This window comes from Oreochromis aureus, linkage group 20, assembly GCF_013358895.1.
Source record: "Oreochromis aureus strain Israel breed Guangdong linkage group 20, ZZ_aureus, whole genome shotgun sequence".
NCBI lineage: Eukaryota > Metazoa > Chordata > Actinopteri > Cichliformes > Cichlidae > Oreochromis > Oreochromis aureus.
The window spans coordinates 18,803,183-18,817,183 of NC_052961.1; the positions used below are offsets into that span (position 1 = coordinate 18,803,183).

Here is a 14,001-nt window from a genome sequence, read left to right on the forward strand (position 1 = left end):
TGTAGGTGTGTAGATAAGATATTGTCTCCTAATATGGCTTGCTTAGTTTCAGTCATCATTTCACACTACTTTACTCTGTTCAAGCTACTCATCAAGTTTTTTCTTTTCTGCTTTAGGTACAGTGAGGTCTGATGGGAAGCCCATGGATAAGTCCCGTTTAGCAGTGAAGACTTCAAGTCTTCAGCGCTCCTCCTCTGATGCTGGTAAAGACCATCGAAATGGCACTGGAGCTGGTGAGCAGCGTAAACCTCCATCCGGCCTGGTCAGGCCCTCCACTGGTGGAAACTTTGGCTTCAAGAAACCAACAGCAGCTACCAGTAATAGCACAAACAATTCAAGTCCGCCCAGTGTAACAAGTACAGTTAGCAGTGGCATACCCAGTGGTTCTGCAACTGTGGGGAAAATTCCCAAAACGTCAGGTATTCCTGTGAAGCCAGGTGCTGGTGGTGGAGGCCGAAAAACGAGTCTCGATGTTTCGAGCAGTGATCAGAGTGGTTTTCTGTCTCCAACTGCCAGAACGTCTCTCCAGTACCGCTCTCTGCCCCGCCCCGCAAAAACGAGCACCCTGACTTTAACACGGCCAAGCTCAGCTCGCCCAGTGAGCACCACCATGGACACTGGCTCTGGACTCATCAAACCCTCCGTCACAGCATCCCAGGGCTCAAGGCTCAAAGAGCCTGGCTCTGGACACAGTTCTGGAACAGGGTTGAGTAAATCAGGAGGTCGTGGGATCCCCAGTCCCAGTCCCGTCAATCAAACAGACAGAGAGAAGGAGAAGGAGAGAGCCAAAGCTAAAGCTGTAGTTTCTGATTCTGAGTGTGGGGGAGGGTCTATGAAGGGAAGTCCTGCTCAGACCCCATCGGAGAACGGAGGGAAAGTACAAGGGCTGAGGCCCCCCAGCAGCGGCAAGGGCATGGATCTCCCATCTCCCAGCACACACGGGTATCAAAATTCATTACCTACCATTTCCACATAAACAGACTATCACATATAAAATACACATGTGCTTCAACATTGTCTTTCTCTGTCTTTAGGTTGTCTGGAGTGCGTAGCCTGGCAAAACCTCCATCGATGGCTCAGCTTGACAAGCTGAACTCAAACAGCCTGGACACTGAGGTTCAGGACACTTTGCCTCCTAAGATTCCTCCTTACTCTAAGCTTCAAGACCTCTCTGGTTCAGCAGGCAACTCCACTAGTTCTTGCCTGACCCCCAGCCCTGCCCCTGTACTAAATGTGAACTCTTCAGCCTGCTTTTCCAGTTCTGGCATAGGTTTGGGTCCCAGGCAGGTCACTTCCCTCGGGGTAGAAAGCAATGAAGGGAGAACCTCTCCCCTGCTCTACCCTCGGATGTCTGGGCTGCATCGTAGCCTAGAGTCTCTGCCGCTTCAGATGAGCCTGGCCCCAGAGCCCCAGGAGAGCGAGGAGTATAAAGGGGGGGAGAATTTGTCGAGAGGCTACACCACTTTAGAGTCCCGAGTCAAAGATAGACACGATGACAGCGGCCAGCCCTCTAGCTGGACATCCGGAAGTAAAGTCTCACTGACTCTCACAGACAGGTCAGTTCAATTCTACTCAAACAGGATCCATAATGCTGCACACACTGCATATTCAGCCAAGTCTATCCCAGGGTTTAGAGGGCAACCGAGTAGCTCCACCTTTTGGTCAGTTGAAGAAGTACACCAACTTTATTCACTGCTCAGGAAAGCAGAAGGGATGTGGAAGAGCTTTAATAATCTGTTTGTTTTGCACTGCAGCTTCCCCCCCAGAATTGAGCAACCAGGTGGCTTGTAGTTGTCATACAGACAAAGGGCATTTATAAAAACCAAGAACAACATGACGAGGAGATCCTTAAAAATATTGAAAATATTTAACAATGCATGCTTAATCATCCTGGATGATGAGTGCTGATGGTGATGATGAGTTTTAAACTAACCCTCTCTACACTAGCCCTGTCTGGATATGATAATAACATATCTTATCAAAACAAAGTTGGTGATTTAACTCTAAAACAAATCATTCTGAATGCGATGTTGAATATGACAAATTTAGAGCCCTAAAGTCTGCGTGATAATTTGTCCCCTTTTTTAATGAGAAGAATAAAAATATATTTTTCTTAAACTCAGCCAACAAATAAAGTAAACAGTGCACACACACACTAAAGCAGAGAGAGAGATATGCTGGGGATTGCTGGGCTGTTATTACTGCAGGGCTGTTATCAGTGTTGTACCAGGCCTACTGACTGAAGTCATAATTACTAGCTGACACTGCCTATCTTCCAGTCTTACTGCGTTTCTTTGTGCCTGCTGTCTGTACTTGAGAGTCTAATAACTCCCTGCACTAGTGATTAACTAATGACACTGTTTAATCTCCACAGCTCTCAGAGAGACAGAAACACGCTGCCAAAGAAAGGTTTAAGGTAAGTAGCTCCACACACAAACTTTAAATGTGTGTTTTTTGTTCAAATTGCACGCACAAACACAGAGATGTGATTGATAAGATGCTCTTTGTGTGGCAGATTATGTGAATCTTGCCCACAGCACTGTAAAACATAATTCCTGCTGCTCATTTCCCTCTCAATGAGCCCTGCTAGTAGCATATTGTGTGTTTTGGTAGTCGAGATATTCAGCTGACTTTTCCCATCGCCAGCGCTGACTTGGTCCATTAACTCTGTAGTTTCAGCAGTGCCTCCCAGATTGAGGAGGATGGGAAGGAGAAAGGAGAGAGGAGGCACTCTCATACTATTCTTAGTATGACCGACTCGCTCACTCTTCCACTGCTGTCGTCACCCACCTCCCTGCCCCGCACCTCAAAGACCAGCATGGGTGCGTAGATACACAAGCACACACACTATAACGGCAAATGATAAATACTGACATGCATACGTTTGTTTGATGTGTATTGCAGAGCATTGGTAACTCTATTTCTTATAACAGTGCCAAGCCCGGTCGGCGGCCCACCGAGGATGACTCGATCCAACAGCATCCCGACACATGATGCCTCTATGGAGCTGTACGGGGCATCACCTCTGGGCAGCACGGTGTCACTGGCTGAACGTCCCCGCAGCATGGGAATGGTTCGCTCCGGATCCTTCAGGGACAGGGAGTCAAATGAAGATGGTGATTTTTCTGAATGTTTTTGTCATCTGATAAGTAGGATCTGTTTGACTTCATCTCAGTTCTAATGGATTTGTTTTTCTTTGTGTGTGTTACTCTTATTTATGCTCCAGTTCATGGCTCTGTACTCTCCCTGGCATCCAACTCATCAAGCTACTCTTCGGTGAGTTTGGGCAGCATGCAGACTCAGGTAGCTACAGCTCAGCGTATGCTGTATGTGTGGATGTATGTTGGTGCAATGACGCTTTCCTCTTATTTCACTCTTTAAACACTTGAAACTGTACCCTGTACCTTATTAGGCCCCACTCCTCTCGTCTCTGTGTCTTTCCTAACATCTTTACTTTTATCCCCTATGCTGTCCAAGGCTGAGGAAAGGATTCAGGGAGAGGTAAGTGTTTTCTGTCCAGCTCTTTCTACTCAGCTGTTTTTTTTCCCCTTTCCCATCCACTCTCATCCTTGTTGTCTGTCGGAGAACAAGCCTGTCAGTCATGTCATCTGCACCATCCACTCACTTGCGTAATGTCAAGTTTAGTGACCTCGGCTGTCTTATAATTGGAACATTCCTGCTTTTATTCACAGCAAATCCGCAAGCTGAGAAGAGAGCTGGAGTCATCGCAGGAGAAGGTTTCTAACTTAACGACACAGCTCACGACAAACGTATGTACTTTTTGTCTATGCTCTTTTGCATAAAGCATATTAAGCCTTTCTTTTTTTATTGTGAGACTTCCTTTTTGGTGACACAGTTGCATATCACACTATTCAAGTAATTTACCCTTTATAGAAAAGCGAACAGAGAGAGAACCTGTGTCATGTCGGTCATAGATCATCTCTCTGCACTTTCAGAATGTTTCTTATCTTTGCTGAGTCTAAGTAATGCTAATCTTCCCCTCTAAAAAGCCACTTAGCTTCACTACACACACGTTCACATGTGCCTCGCTCCTTCCTCCTCTCTTGTTTCAATATAACTATCCAGTCAGCATTTTCAATGCGTCTGATTGCGGCAATAAAATGCAGGAATTATGCACCGCTTCATGCGGGAGACATCAATCACTCAGTGCGTGTGCACCCCACCATTTTTTCACATTGTTTGACCTTCTTATGTGAGGGCAGTGAATGTGCAGAACAGATGCACGAAACACAGCATGATTATGTGCTGGATTAATGACTGGGCTGAATCCATTATTTTACTGTGTTAATACATTCTGTAAAGGAGAATAGAAAGTAATTTTCTCTTTCTCCTCTGGGCTAAATTGGGTGTGTGTGAGAAGAAGATTAGGGAGGAGGGGAATTTTGCACAGACGACATCCTGTTCAGCCTTTGTGCCTCATTCAGCTTTTTAGCACTTCTTATGCAGGGATAACGGGTCAGACAAAATCCATTCAATCTGTCCCTCTATGCGTAATGTCTGCTTTAAACGATGCTCTGTCGAATCGGTCATATAAATAAATCCCAGTTCATCTACATGTTGTTGATATCCTGATATAGACAAATTTAAATGAAAAATTGAGTTTAATATAAATTGTTGTTTTTGTCTCTCGTCTTTTCTAAACAGGCAAACCTGGTGGCCGCCTTTGAGCAAAGTTTGGCACTGATGACAGCGCGGCTGCAGAGCCTGTCGCTAAGCCACGAACAGAAGGTAACATCCCAGCCCCGCTTTCAAGCACAAACAAACAAAAACCTGAGCTCCAGCTGCGTTCCACCACCACAAATTTCTCATGAGCACTCGGCTAAGAGCTAACACGGAGGTGACTTTGATCAAATCCTGCAGTGGGAGCTGAATCTAGGTTAGAGGCCCTTGGCTGCAGTCCTGCAGGGAGACTCGGTGTGAGAGGAGGAGGGATCAGTGTGTTAAAAATCTCTAAAGGCTGAATGATAAGCGAGACTCGAACAGTTTGCATGTGCACCTAAAGTAAACATCACATTCCTGCATTCTTCTGCCTTTGTGTGTTTTGGTGTAAAAGAATCGATCAGTGCCTGAGGTGTTTAGTGTGAGCATGCGTGTATATGTGAAGAGTCTTTCTCAGTGCTTCATGCCTTGCTGCTCCCTCTGAAAGCCCTGTCTAGACCACTCCAGAAAAGGTCTTTGTTGTTTGTGCCAGTGCACTGACCTGTGCAGTTCAGCCCAAAGCACAGATTCTTTAACCTTGAGGAGATGGGCCGGGCGGCTCTATTTAGAGTGGAGTGGCATCGACTTTAGCAGACAATAAGCGGCACTGTTGTTCTTGTCCTTTTGAACTTTTCACATTGCATTGGTTTGAGTTGAAGTGCATTACTAAAAGCTCACTCTCACTACATAACATAACATATTCAAGTTATTTAATGAAAGTATTCATGATTTTTAAATTCAAACCTTATTTTTCATTTATTACAGTACAAAATCCCCAGTTATAAAAAAACAGTAAAATGAAAATAGAGTATTTTTTGGATGATAACTTGATAACTAGACAAGTACAAGCTATCACTCGGCTCAATTTTCAAAGCAGATACAAGCAAGTCTTCCTCAAACCAATTCTGCGACATTTATTTCATGTTTGTGCAGGACTCTGAGCTGTCGGAGCTCCGGGAGACCATTGATGCTCTGAAGGCCAGGAATGACGAAGCCCAGGCTGTCATACAAGGAGCCTTAAACAACCCAGATAACAGCAAAGGTCTGTAAACTATTCAGGTTATCTTTTTATCTCTCTCTCACTCCACAGCACTCAGTTTAAAAAAAAATAATTTTTTTCTCTCTTTATCTTTTTTCCAGATCTGTGTATCAGACGTCAGAATTCATGTGAGAGCATCTCCAGTCTGAACAGTTTGACCAGCATGTCCAGCGTGGGCAGCTTGAAGGACCAAGATGCTAAGAAGAAGAAGAAAAAAAGCTGGGTAAGAGCTGTTTGCGAGACTTTATATTATTCTCGCTGCATGGTCTGTGTCTGTGTTTGTTCTCCTTAATGAAAATGACAAAGCAGCGTGGATGAAGTATGACCAGTCTTTCCCTCCTTTGTGTTGTGTTATTCTGCTCTTTTAGGTCTTCGAGGTGAGTTCAGTCATTGCGTTTCTATAAAACCTCTATTAATTTCCTGTCATACAGCATGATGGACCATCTAAAAGTGCAACACAGTCCTCGAGTACCCTCCATCTCTGCTGACTGGCCTCCCACACTGCTGATTGGCTGCCTCTTATGTGACCATTTCATTTGAATAGATGGCCGTAATTCGGTTAGAGCGGCTAGCAGCAGAAATGATGTTCCGTAAGAAGCGAAGCACTCAGGCTTAATCATCGAGTTTATTTAACGCATCTTTCAATTACGTTTCTCCCCTGTTACATCATACTTTATCCTGTATTTTATCCCTGTGTAAGAATACATGACTTTTTATTTCACCATGTAACCCTTACTAAACCAGCTGCTAAATCTAAGTGCAGAAAACGGATTGTAACTTGGACTCAGTTGCAGAAAATGACTGAAAGTTCAAAGCGGTAGTTTGTCATTTTGGGAAAGGCTCTTTTTTTGTTTTTTGATTAACACCAGCTGCTTAGTTTAAAACAAAGGCTGGCCTGGCCAAAGGTACAAATATTCTGCTCTGTGAGATTTACAAATGCACATGATGATATCTTGTTTATGCATTTTATATAAAAACGAAACTCTATACATGACAGATTGGGGTTTTTTTTTGGCTTTTATTTGCAGTGAAAAATGACAAACTATTTCTTTATTTTTTTATACTCTCTTTATACTTAGCATGTGTCACATTAACAGTTCTAACTATTCCCTCTTTTTTTTCTTTCCAGTTATGAATGCAGTAATGTGAAGTCATTGTTTGACTGTTTTATATCAGTTTATCTCTTCTGTTTCTATATAGCTGAGGAGCTCCTTCAACAAAGCATTCAGCATTAAGAAAGGCTCCAAAACATACTCTGACATTGAGGAAATTGCAACCCCCGACTCCTCAGCTCCCAACTCTCCCAAGATGCCTCATGAAGGGGGAGAAGGGGGAGAAGGAGGAGACGGCATGCTGCCTTCCCTCAAAACCTCAGCTTCAGCCACCTCCTCTGTGTGAGTACACAAACACCTACTCCACCGCATAGCTCAGCAGTGAGATGGCAGTTTTCGACTATGAAAATTTCTTATAAGAGCTCCTCGGCTTTTTCCAGGATCATGGAAAGTACAGAAGAGGGAGACGCCGAGGAAAGCGCAGTATCAGAGTTGCGCTCAGAGCTCTGGGTGAAAGAGAGGGAACTGACGGATATTCGACTTGAAGCCTTAGACTCTGCACATCAGCTGGAGCAGCTCCGAGAAGCCATGAAAAACATGCAGGTTTGTTTGGCCTACTGCATGTGTCTTTGTTCAGTTACCTGTCTGCAAAGCTGTTATTACAATTTAAAGCTTTATTCTGCTCATGTTTCAGTCGACGGTGGAGAACCTGAAGGCAGAAAATGTCAATTTAAAAACAGGAACCCAGCATCACCTCCCTGGCTCTGGCCCCACCTCCTCCACATCCCAACCTTCAGGCCTGGCGTCCCTCCTGGGGCCCTCTCTGAGGCAGCCAATGAGCATGTCCCTCACCAAATCCTTCAGCCTTAGTCTGAATGATTGTAAAGATCCAGGTCAGGGACTAACAAAGCCTTAAAACAATGTTTAACTCATAAAGGAGTGCAGCGTGCATCTACTCCTCATTTCCTCCTCTCTTGCAGAAGTGTCTCAAGGTGACACGCTTGGTGTGTCTTCTCAGCGTGAAGAAGTGTGTGCACGTCTGCTGGTCCGTATTGGAGACCAAACAGAGGTAGACGTGGAACACTTTTATTACTCACAATGTCCGATAATGTCAAGCTTTAACTGGACAATCTGGAAATTAAGCATCTGTTTCTTCTCTATCTGTAGGATGGTAAACAGCAGCAGGAGTACTACCTTGGCTCAGTACTGATTAATGCGAGGACTGACTGGCCTTGTCTCGACTCCCTCATAGCCAAGACCTTCAAAGTAAGTCTTGTCTTGTAAATCTGGTCTCCTTTTTTATTGAGTGGACATTTGTGGTTCAGTAGCCTGGCTGTGATTTGTTTGCTCAACCGTAAAATTTTAACTGCGATATATTTATTCTTTGTTTAGGATTATTTAAATCAAGTGGACCCGACAGCCAGCTTGGGTCTGACCAGTGACTCCCTGCAAATGTACCAGTTTACCCAGGGCAAACTGAGGGTGATTGGAGGGGACAAACCCCAAGGCTCACCTTATCGATGTCTTGGCAATGGTCCTGCTCGTATTTTTGTCACCTTGAAAGGTTAGCAGATATAAGTGCATTCAATGCTATTGCTTTTTTTCCATGTCCTGTCTCCCTCCCCTCCCCTCCAACCGGTTGCATCGGATGGCTGCCCCTCCCAGAGTTGGTTGGAGTGGAGTGGTCAGAGTGGTGGAGAGTTTTTCCTTCTCACTATTGCCAAGTGCTTGCTTCATATGGAGTTTTTTGATTGTTTGGGTTTCTTTGTATTGTTATAGGGTCTTTACCTTTGAATACAAAGCAGCTCGAGGTAAAAGTTGTTGCAATATTTGCACTATATGAATAAAAATTGAGCTGAAAACAGTTTGTTTTGCTTTGAAACATTGTATTCAAAACTCTTATTGACGTCTATTTTCTTAAATTAATCACATGTGGCTTATTACCTTTTACATGCTGCTAGTCTCTAGCAATCTTACACATATTTTTAATGTAATCTGAGGCCTATTTTGTAAATGTAAAATGGTTGGCTTGAGGGTCTTAGATGCCAGAGTGCTATTAAATAGCCACAAGACAAAAGTAGGACTTTGGCAGTATAATGAAAGCATGTGATGGTTTATCTAGACCAGGGTTTGGCAACCCGTGACCTTCGCTGTGGTTCCTGCAAGCTTTGACAGGAAAAAAAAAAAGCTCCTTTTCTATTGTTTGGTCGGAGGGGCTAAAATTACGATTTTCATGTTGAAGGTTAAGCCCACGGAGACCCAGACCAACTGATGTAATTTTTTTAAGTACTGGATCTAGTATAAAATTAGACAGTTTAGTTATTTATTTGTTTATTTTTTTTTAATAGATGCAGTTTTGTGTGTAGTGTTATTGTGTAGTAAATGCTACATACATCCTCCTGCTCATCCTCCCCCTGTGTCTGAAACTCTTCAGGTCTCCGGGAAAAATGTGTTGACTCACTGGTGTTTGAGACTCTGATTCCTAAGCCCATGATGCTGCACTATATCAGCCTGCTGATGAAGCACAGGCGCCTTGTTCTGTCTGGGCCTAGCGGGACAGGAAAGACTTACCTAGCTCAGCGTCTGGCCCACTACCTCCTGCAGCGCAGCCGGACTGACTCGACTGAAGCCGGCCACGAGCCAGGTCTCCTGGGTCGCAGCCCTGCTATCACATTCAACATGCACCGTCAATCACAGAAGGTAAAATCTGATTAAGGAGTTTTGGTGGGTTTTTTTGTTTCTTTTTCTTTCACAGGCAAGTATGAAAATATGTGTTCACCTTTTAACAGGAGCTGCAGTTGTATCTGTCAAATCTAGCAAATCAGATTGACAGAGAGTGTGGAGGGGAACTTCCCCTGGTTGTTATCATCGATGATATTAGCGATTCAGCGGCCATCACTGAGCTTGTTAATGGAGCGCTCACCTGCAAGTATCACAAATGGTAAGGGACTTTGAGAATTACTGTATTTCACCAAAGAATTCAAATACGATTTGTTTAATCAAAGAGTAACGAGATTTTCTCTGTTGGTGTTTCAGTCCGTACATAATTGGAACGACCAATCAACCTGTGAAAATGACATCTAACCACGGGCTGCACCTTAGCTTCAGGTAGGCAGAGGACTGGATAAAGTATACCCCGTTACCCTGTTTAACTCTTACGCAGAAAATAAGTAATTCTTGCATATTGCCACAGGATGGTGATGTTCTCCAACAACGTAGAACCAGCAAATGGGTTTCTGCTGAGGTACTTGCACCGTAAAGCTGTAGAGGCTTACCAGAACGAGGAGCAGGACTTGGCACGCCACCAGGAGCTCCTCCATGTTCTCGACTGGATCCCTCAGCTCTGGTACCATCTGCACGCCTTCCTGGAGAAACACAGTACTTCAGACTTCCTCATAGGTGAGATATTAGCAGACAGAGTCAGCAAAGTCTGACTTGGGTACTTGGGAGAGAGTTGTCATGATAAAGTTATTAGGATAAAGACTTGCTAACAAAAAACACTGCCTCCTCCAGGTCCCTGCTTTTTCCTGTCATGCCCAGTGTCAGTGGCAGAGTTCAGGCAGTGGTTCATTGACTTGTGGAACCACTCAATCATACCGTACTTGCAGGAAGGAGCCAAAGATGGCATTAAGGTGAATATGCACGCATTTCCAAAATGTAACACTAGTGGCACAAACAATAACCCCTCTATAACAATACTGTTTTTGCTATGGACTTGTCTTTTCCTGTCAGGTCCATGGGCATAAATCAGTATGGGAGGATCCGGTGGAGTGGGTGAGAGGCACCCTCCCTTGGCCAAACGCACAGCAGGATCAGTCCAGGCTCTTTCACCTACCTCCTCCTAGCATAGGTCCACTCAATGAGGAGAATAAGCCTCCTAAAGACACACCTCCACCCAGCACACTGGAGTCAGACCCATTGGTGAGTGATTTCTTTTGTGCCTAGATGAAAAATGTGCTTTAGTCAATTTTGATTTGCTGAGAGTGGAGAATACCGGAGGGAATACAAACAAATTGACATTGTTTCAATAAGGCTGTGAATCATTAATTGACCATGGTGCAAAAAAAGTTTCTGTTGCGAAAGGTGTGGAGAGTGTAGAGCCTGCAACACCTCATCTAGCAGCTCACTGTAACCGCGCCATCATGCTCCAATACTCACAGAAACGTTTAAAACTGTCTATCAGTACTAAATTCTCAATAAATGTACTGAATGTCCTGCGATTGTTTCCTCAACTGAGTCCTTTTATTCTGACACAGAAAATATGTCTTTAGCATTAGAAAACACATAAGAAAAGAGAGCCTGATTACAAACATTCAGTTCTTTTTAGACAGTCAAAAAGCCACCGTGCACAACGCTGGCAGAGCAGTTATTGGATTAAAAGTTCAATAACTTAATCTCTTTTTCAAGCCATATTTCATATATGCAAAGCCAAATCTAACCACAGGGGGAGAACACATGTCTAGCAATCTTCTCTGTGGCTAACTCTTCTTCTGTGTCTCCTCCTGCTCCACAGATGGCCATGCTGCTGAAACTCCAGGAGTCGGCCAACTGCATAGAGTCTCCAGAGAGGGAAGGCAGTCTTGATCCCACTCTGCAGGCTACACTCTGAGTAGACTGTCAATAAAGCTAAGGAACTGTTGACTCTACAGTACGGCTCTCACAAATGCAGTTCAAATGAGAATTTAAAGACTCCAAAATGAACTTTAATGTGTGCTCAGTGAGCAATTACAAAGCTAAATGTAAAGAATCTACAGAGAGAGGGAGAGGGAGTAGGAGGATTATGGACAGTGGACAACGGGTTTGCTCCTCCCGGATATCTGAACATTGGAAAGACGATGAAACCGCTTTGATAGGAAGCTGCGATGATCACGACGGGGAATGATGGTGTCTTTTCTCCCTTCTGCTCTCAGCTGGTATCAGATGGGCTGTTGTTGAATCTGCAAGTGCATGGTGACCAAAATAGTATAAAACAAATTATGACCTATAACCCCGTTGAATATTTGTTCCCTTTATTTTCTTTTGTTTTTTTGTTTTTTACTGCCGCAACCCTCACAACAACTATTGGTGCTTATAGGTTTATTTTGGAGGCACATGCGTCATTTCAGGAAAGCAAACTACAGAAAAACAGAGTCCGATCACTCCCCAAAAAGTAGGAACAGCACTTGACTACAGCCAAAATGCACTTTATTTTTTTACTTGTAATAATTGGATTTTAGGAGGCCGTGTCAGTGACTGTGTATCAAATGGGGGGATCAGCTTGGCCAAATCATGCAGTTCATTAGTAAATCCTCCAGATGGCAGCATCTATTGATGCCTGCCTCTTCTCTTCATGGTGCGCTTTCAGTCTCACTAAAGGTGCTTGGTAGAATATAACGCACACTCAAAAACACAACTATGAAAAAGGCCTTGAATGTTTTCTTCTTTTCAGTTCTGCCATTTTGTCATTTATCGAATAAACAGAACTGCGAAGCTGTAAAGAGCAACGTGCATGGGGTGAAAACTGAAATGAATGATGATTTAATTTTGGGTTGACTCTGTAAAGAGAATGTCATCATACGTGGACTCAGTAACCAGTGTTATGCTGATATTATAACCACAGGAAGTCAATGTACTGAATTATAAACACAGACAGAGAAAAAAATCGAAGAAAAAAAACACCCACAACCTGCTTGTTTATTGAGCACCGTTTCTGGCTATGCTTGCGTATACTCTGTATTTAGATATCAGTTTTAAAACACAGACTTCTCTTGTAATAGCTGACGACACAGCTCTCAAAGTCTTGATTTTGTAGGATTTTTTGTACCGAGTCATCTTCAGTGATCGCCTGTATGCCGACATTTATCACCTGTGTCATCATCCCTGAAGCAGAAGCAGAAAACGTTAGCAAAAAATAGCCGTAACATTTTCCTTCCTCTTTCCTTTACTTCCATTTTTTGATTAAAACGTGACTTTCTGTTAATTGTCAGTTTTCTTTTCTCACATGGTTTGAGTTACCGTCAGGAAATACTGATTAATGTTAATATTTTAATGTGACTTCCTCCCGTTTTGTTTCTTCATTGGTTTGCACATGAAATATGCTAGAGGTAGTAGATGACAGTATTTATTGCTCACATCTTGACTGTTAACTGAGATAAAGTGAGAAAGTATAAAGAGCGGTATAAGAGGAGGAAACTGTAGGTTGTTGGGATACTCTTAAAACCCTTAGCTTGACCCTGAAGTACCTCAGACTGCCATACTCTGCCCAGATGTTCCTCTACTGCTGTAAAGTAGAGGCACGATGCCTAAGTCTATCTGTGCCTGAAACACAATTTGGCCTAAAAAGCTGCTTTGATCTACCACACAGAGGCCTCAATCTAGAGGGAACATAACTAGTTCCGCTGACCTACTCTGATGTCACTTCCATGTCATCACTTTAATGCCCAGATTTGGGTTTCGAGTGGGTTATTGATATATTTGGAGCCTTTGACTGGCAGTCAATGTGATAAACTGTAAGTTAAGATGATGTGTGTGTCAGTAAACTGCAGTGAATATGAATGTGTATCATGACTAGGCTGCTTTGCACGATTTGACACCATCTTCAACTTAAGCTTGAAGGTCTTGTCGTCGTTAGGGAGTTGCCTGAGAAGTGGGAAGCTGCGTGAGAACAGATGCAAGCCTAGAGATGTAATGTTGATGCATGTATCCCTGGTGTGTTTCCAAAGTTTCCTTTCATTGGACCTACCGCACTTAAACCTTATCACGGGAGGGATTTTTAAATAACTGGATATCTTCCTCTTTTTCACATTGTTTTTAAGAGCAGACATGTGGGGTTTTTTGTGTTTTTTCTTATGCAAATATTTGTAAAGATGTTTTGTTTTTCCTCTTTTGTACATTACATCACTATTGTAAAACACTGTAAATAGTCACTGCGTCTGCGACAACAATCACTTAAAGAGAGATCTAAGAGAAAGTTGGGCCCGCGTATGCAGAAAATGAGCGTCCTCTGTGGTTGTATTGTCTTCCTCCAGCAGGAAGGAGCACTTGGCTTAAAAGTGGGCTCGGTAAAGGTTGTATGGCATGTCTCTATAACCACATTAAATCCCATATGTCTAACATTGAGCAGTTGTTACAATAAAGTCATGCCATTCATCACATCACTACCTGTTTTCTACCTGTTGTTTCTTTATAATCCACTAGGGGGTGCTAATGGGC

At 43.4% G+C, this 14,001-nt stretch overlaps 1 protein-coding gene across 9 annotated transcripts in view; it reads left to right on the top strand.

Annotated features, from left to right (window-relative positions):
• LOC116330784 (neuron navigator 1-like) overlaps positions 1 to 13,949 on the top strand; it is a 96,616-nt gene extending 82,667 nt beyond the window's left edge. For 8 of the 9 annotated variants that reach the window (XM_039604967.1, XM_039604969.1, XM_039604965.1 and 5 more), the window contains 23 exons: positions 117 to 942; positions 1,035 to 1,556; positions 2,375 to 2,416; positions 2,674 to 2,822; positions 2,934 to 3,116; positions 3,227 to 3,303; positions 3,693 to 3,770; positions 4,666 to 4,749; positions 5,653 to 5,761; positions 5,860 to 5,981; positions 6,959 to 7,152; positions 7,251 to 7,413; positions 7,505 to 7,703; positions 7,791 to 7,879; positions 7,978 to 8,076; positions 8,203 to 8,374; positions 9,245 to 9,510; positions 9,600 to 9,751; positions 9,847 to 9,918; positions 10,004 to 10,209; positions 10,324 to 10,442; positions 10,543 to 10,731; positions 11,324 to 13,949. In XM_039604967.1, coding sequence (XP_039460901.1) covers positions 117 to 942; positions 1,035 to 1,556; positions 2,375 to 2,416; positions 2,674 to 2,822; positions 2,934 to 3,116; positions 3,227 to 3,303; positions 3,693 to 3,770; positions 4,666 to 4,749; positions 5,653 to 5,761; positions 5,860 to 5,981; positions 6,959 to 7,152; positions 7,251 to 7,413; positions 7,505 to 7,703; positions 7,791 to 7,879; positions 7,978 to 8,076; positions 8,203 to 8,374; positions 9,245 to 9,510; positions 9,600 to 9,751; positions 9,847 to 9,918; positions 10,004 to 10,209; positions 10,324 to 10,442; positions 10,543 to 10,731; positions 11,324 to 11,419 — 4,208 coding nt within the window. In that variant the 3' untranslated portion in view covers positions 11,420 to 13,949. The remainder of the gene's footprint in view (positions 1 to 116; positions 943 to 1,034; positions 1,557 to 2,374; positions 2,417 to 2,673; positions 2,823 to 2,933; positions 3,117 to 3,226; positions 3,304 to 3,692; positions 3,771 to 4,665; positions 4,750 to 5,652; positions 5,762 to 5,859; positions 5,982 to 6,958; positions 7,153 to 7,250; positions 7,414 to 7,504; positions 7,704 to 7,790; positions 7,880 to 7,977; positions 8,077 to 8,202; positions 8,375 to 9,244; positions 9,511 to 9,599; positions 9,752 to 9,846; positions 9,919 to 10,003; positions 10,210 to 10,323; positions 10,443 to 10,542; positions 10,732 to 11,323) is intronic. The other variant, XM_039604973.1, reaches the window with a different exon arrangement.
• The last annotated feature ends 52 nt before the right edge of the window (positions 13,950 to 14,001 follow it).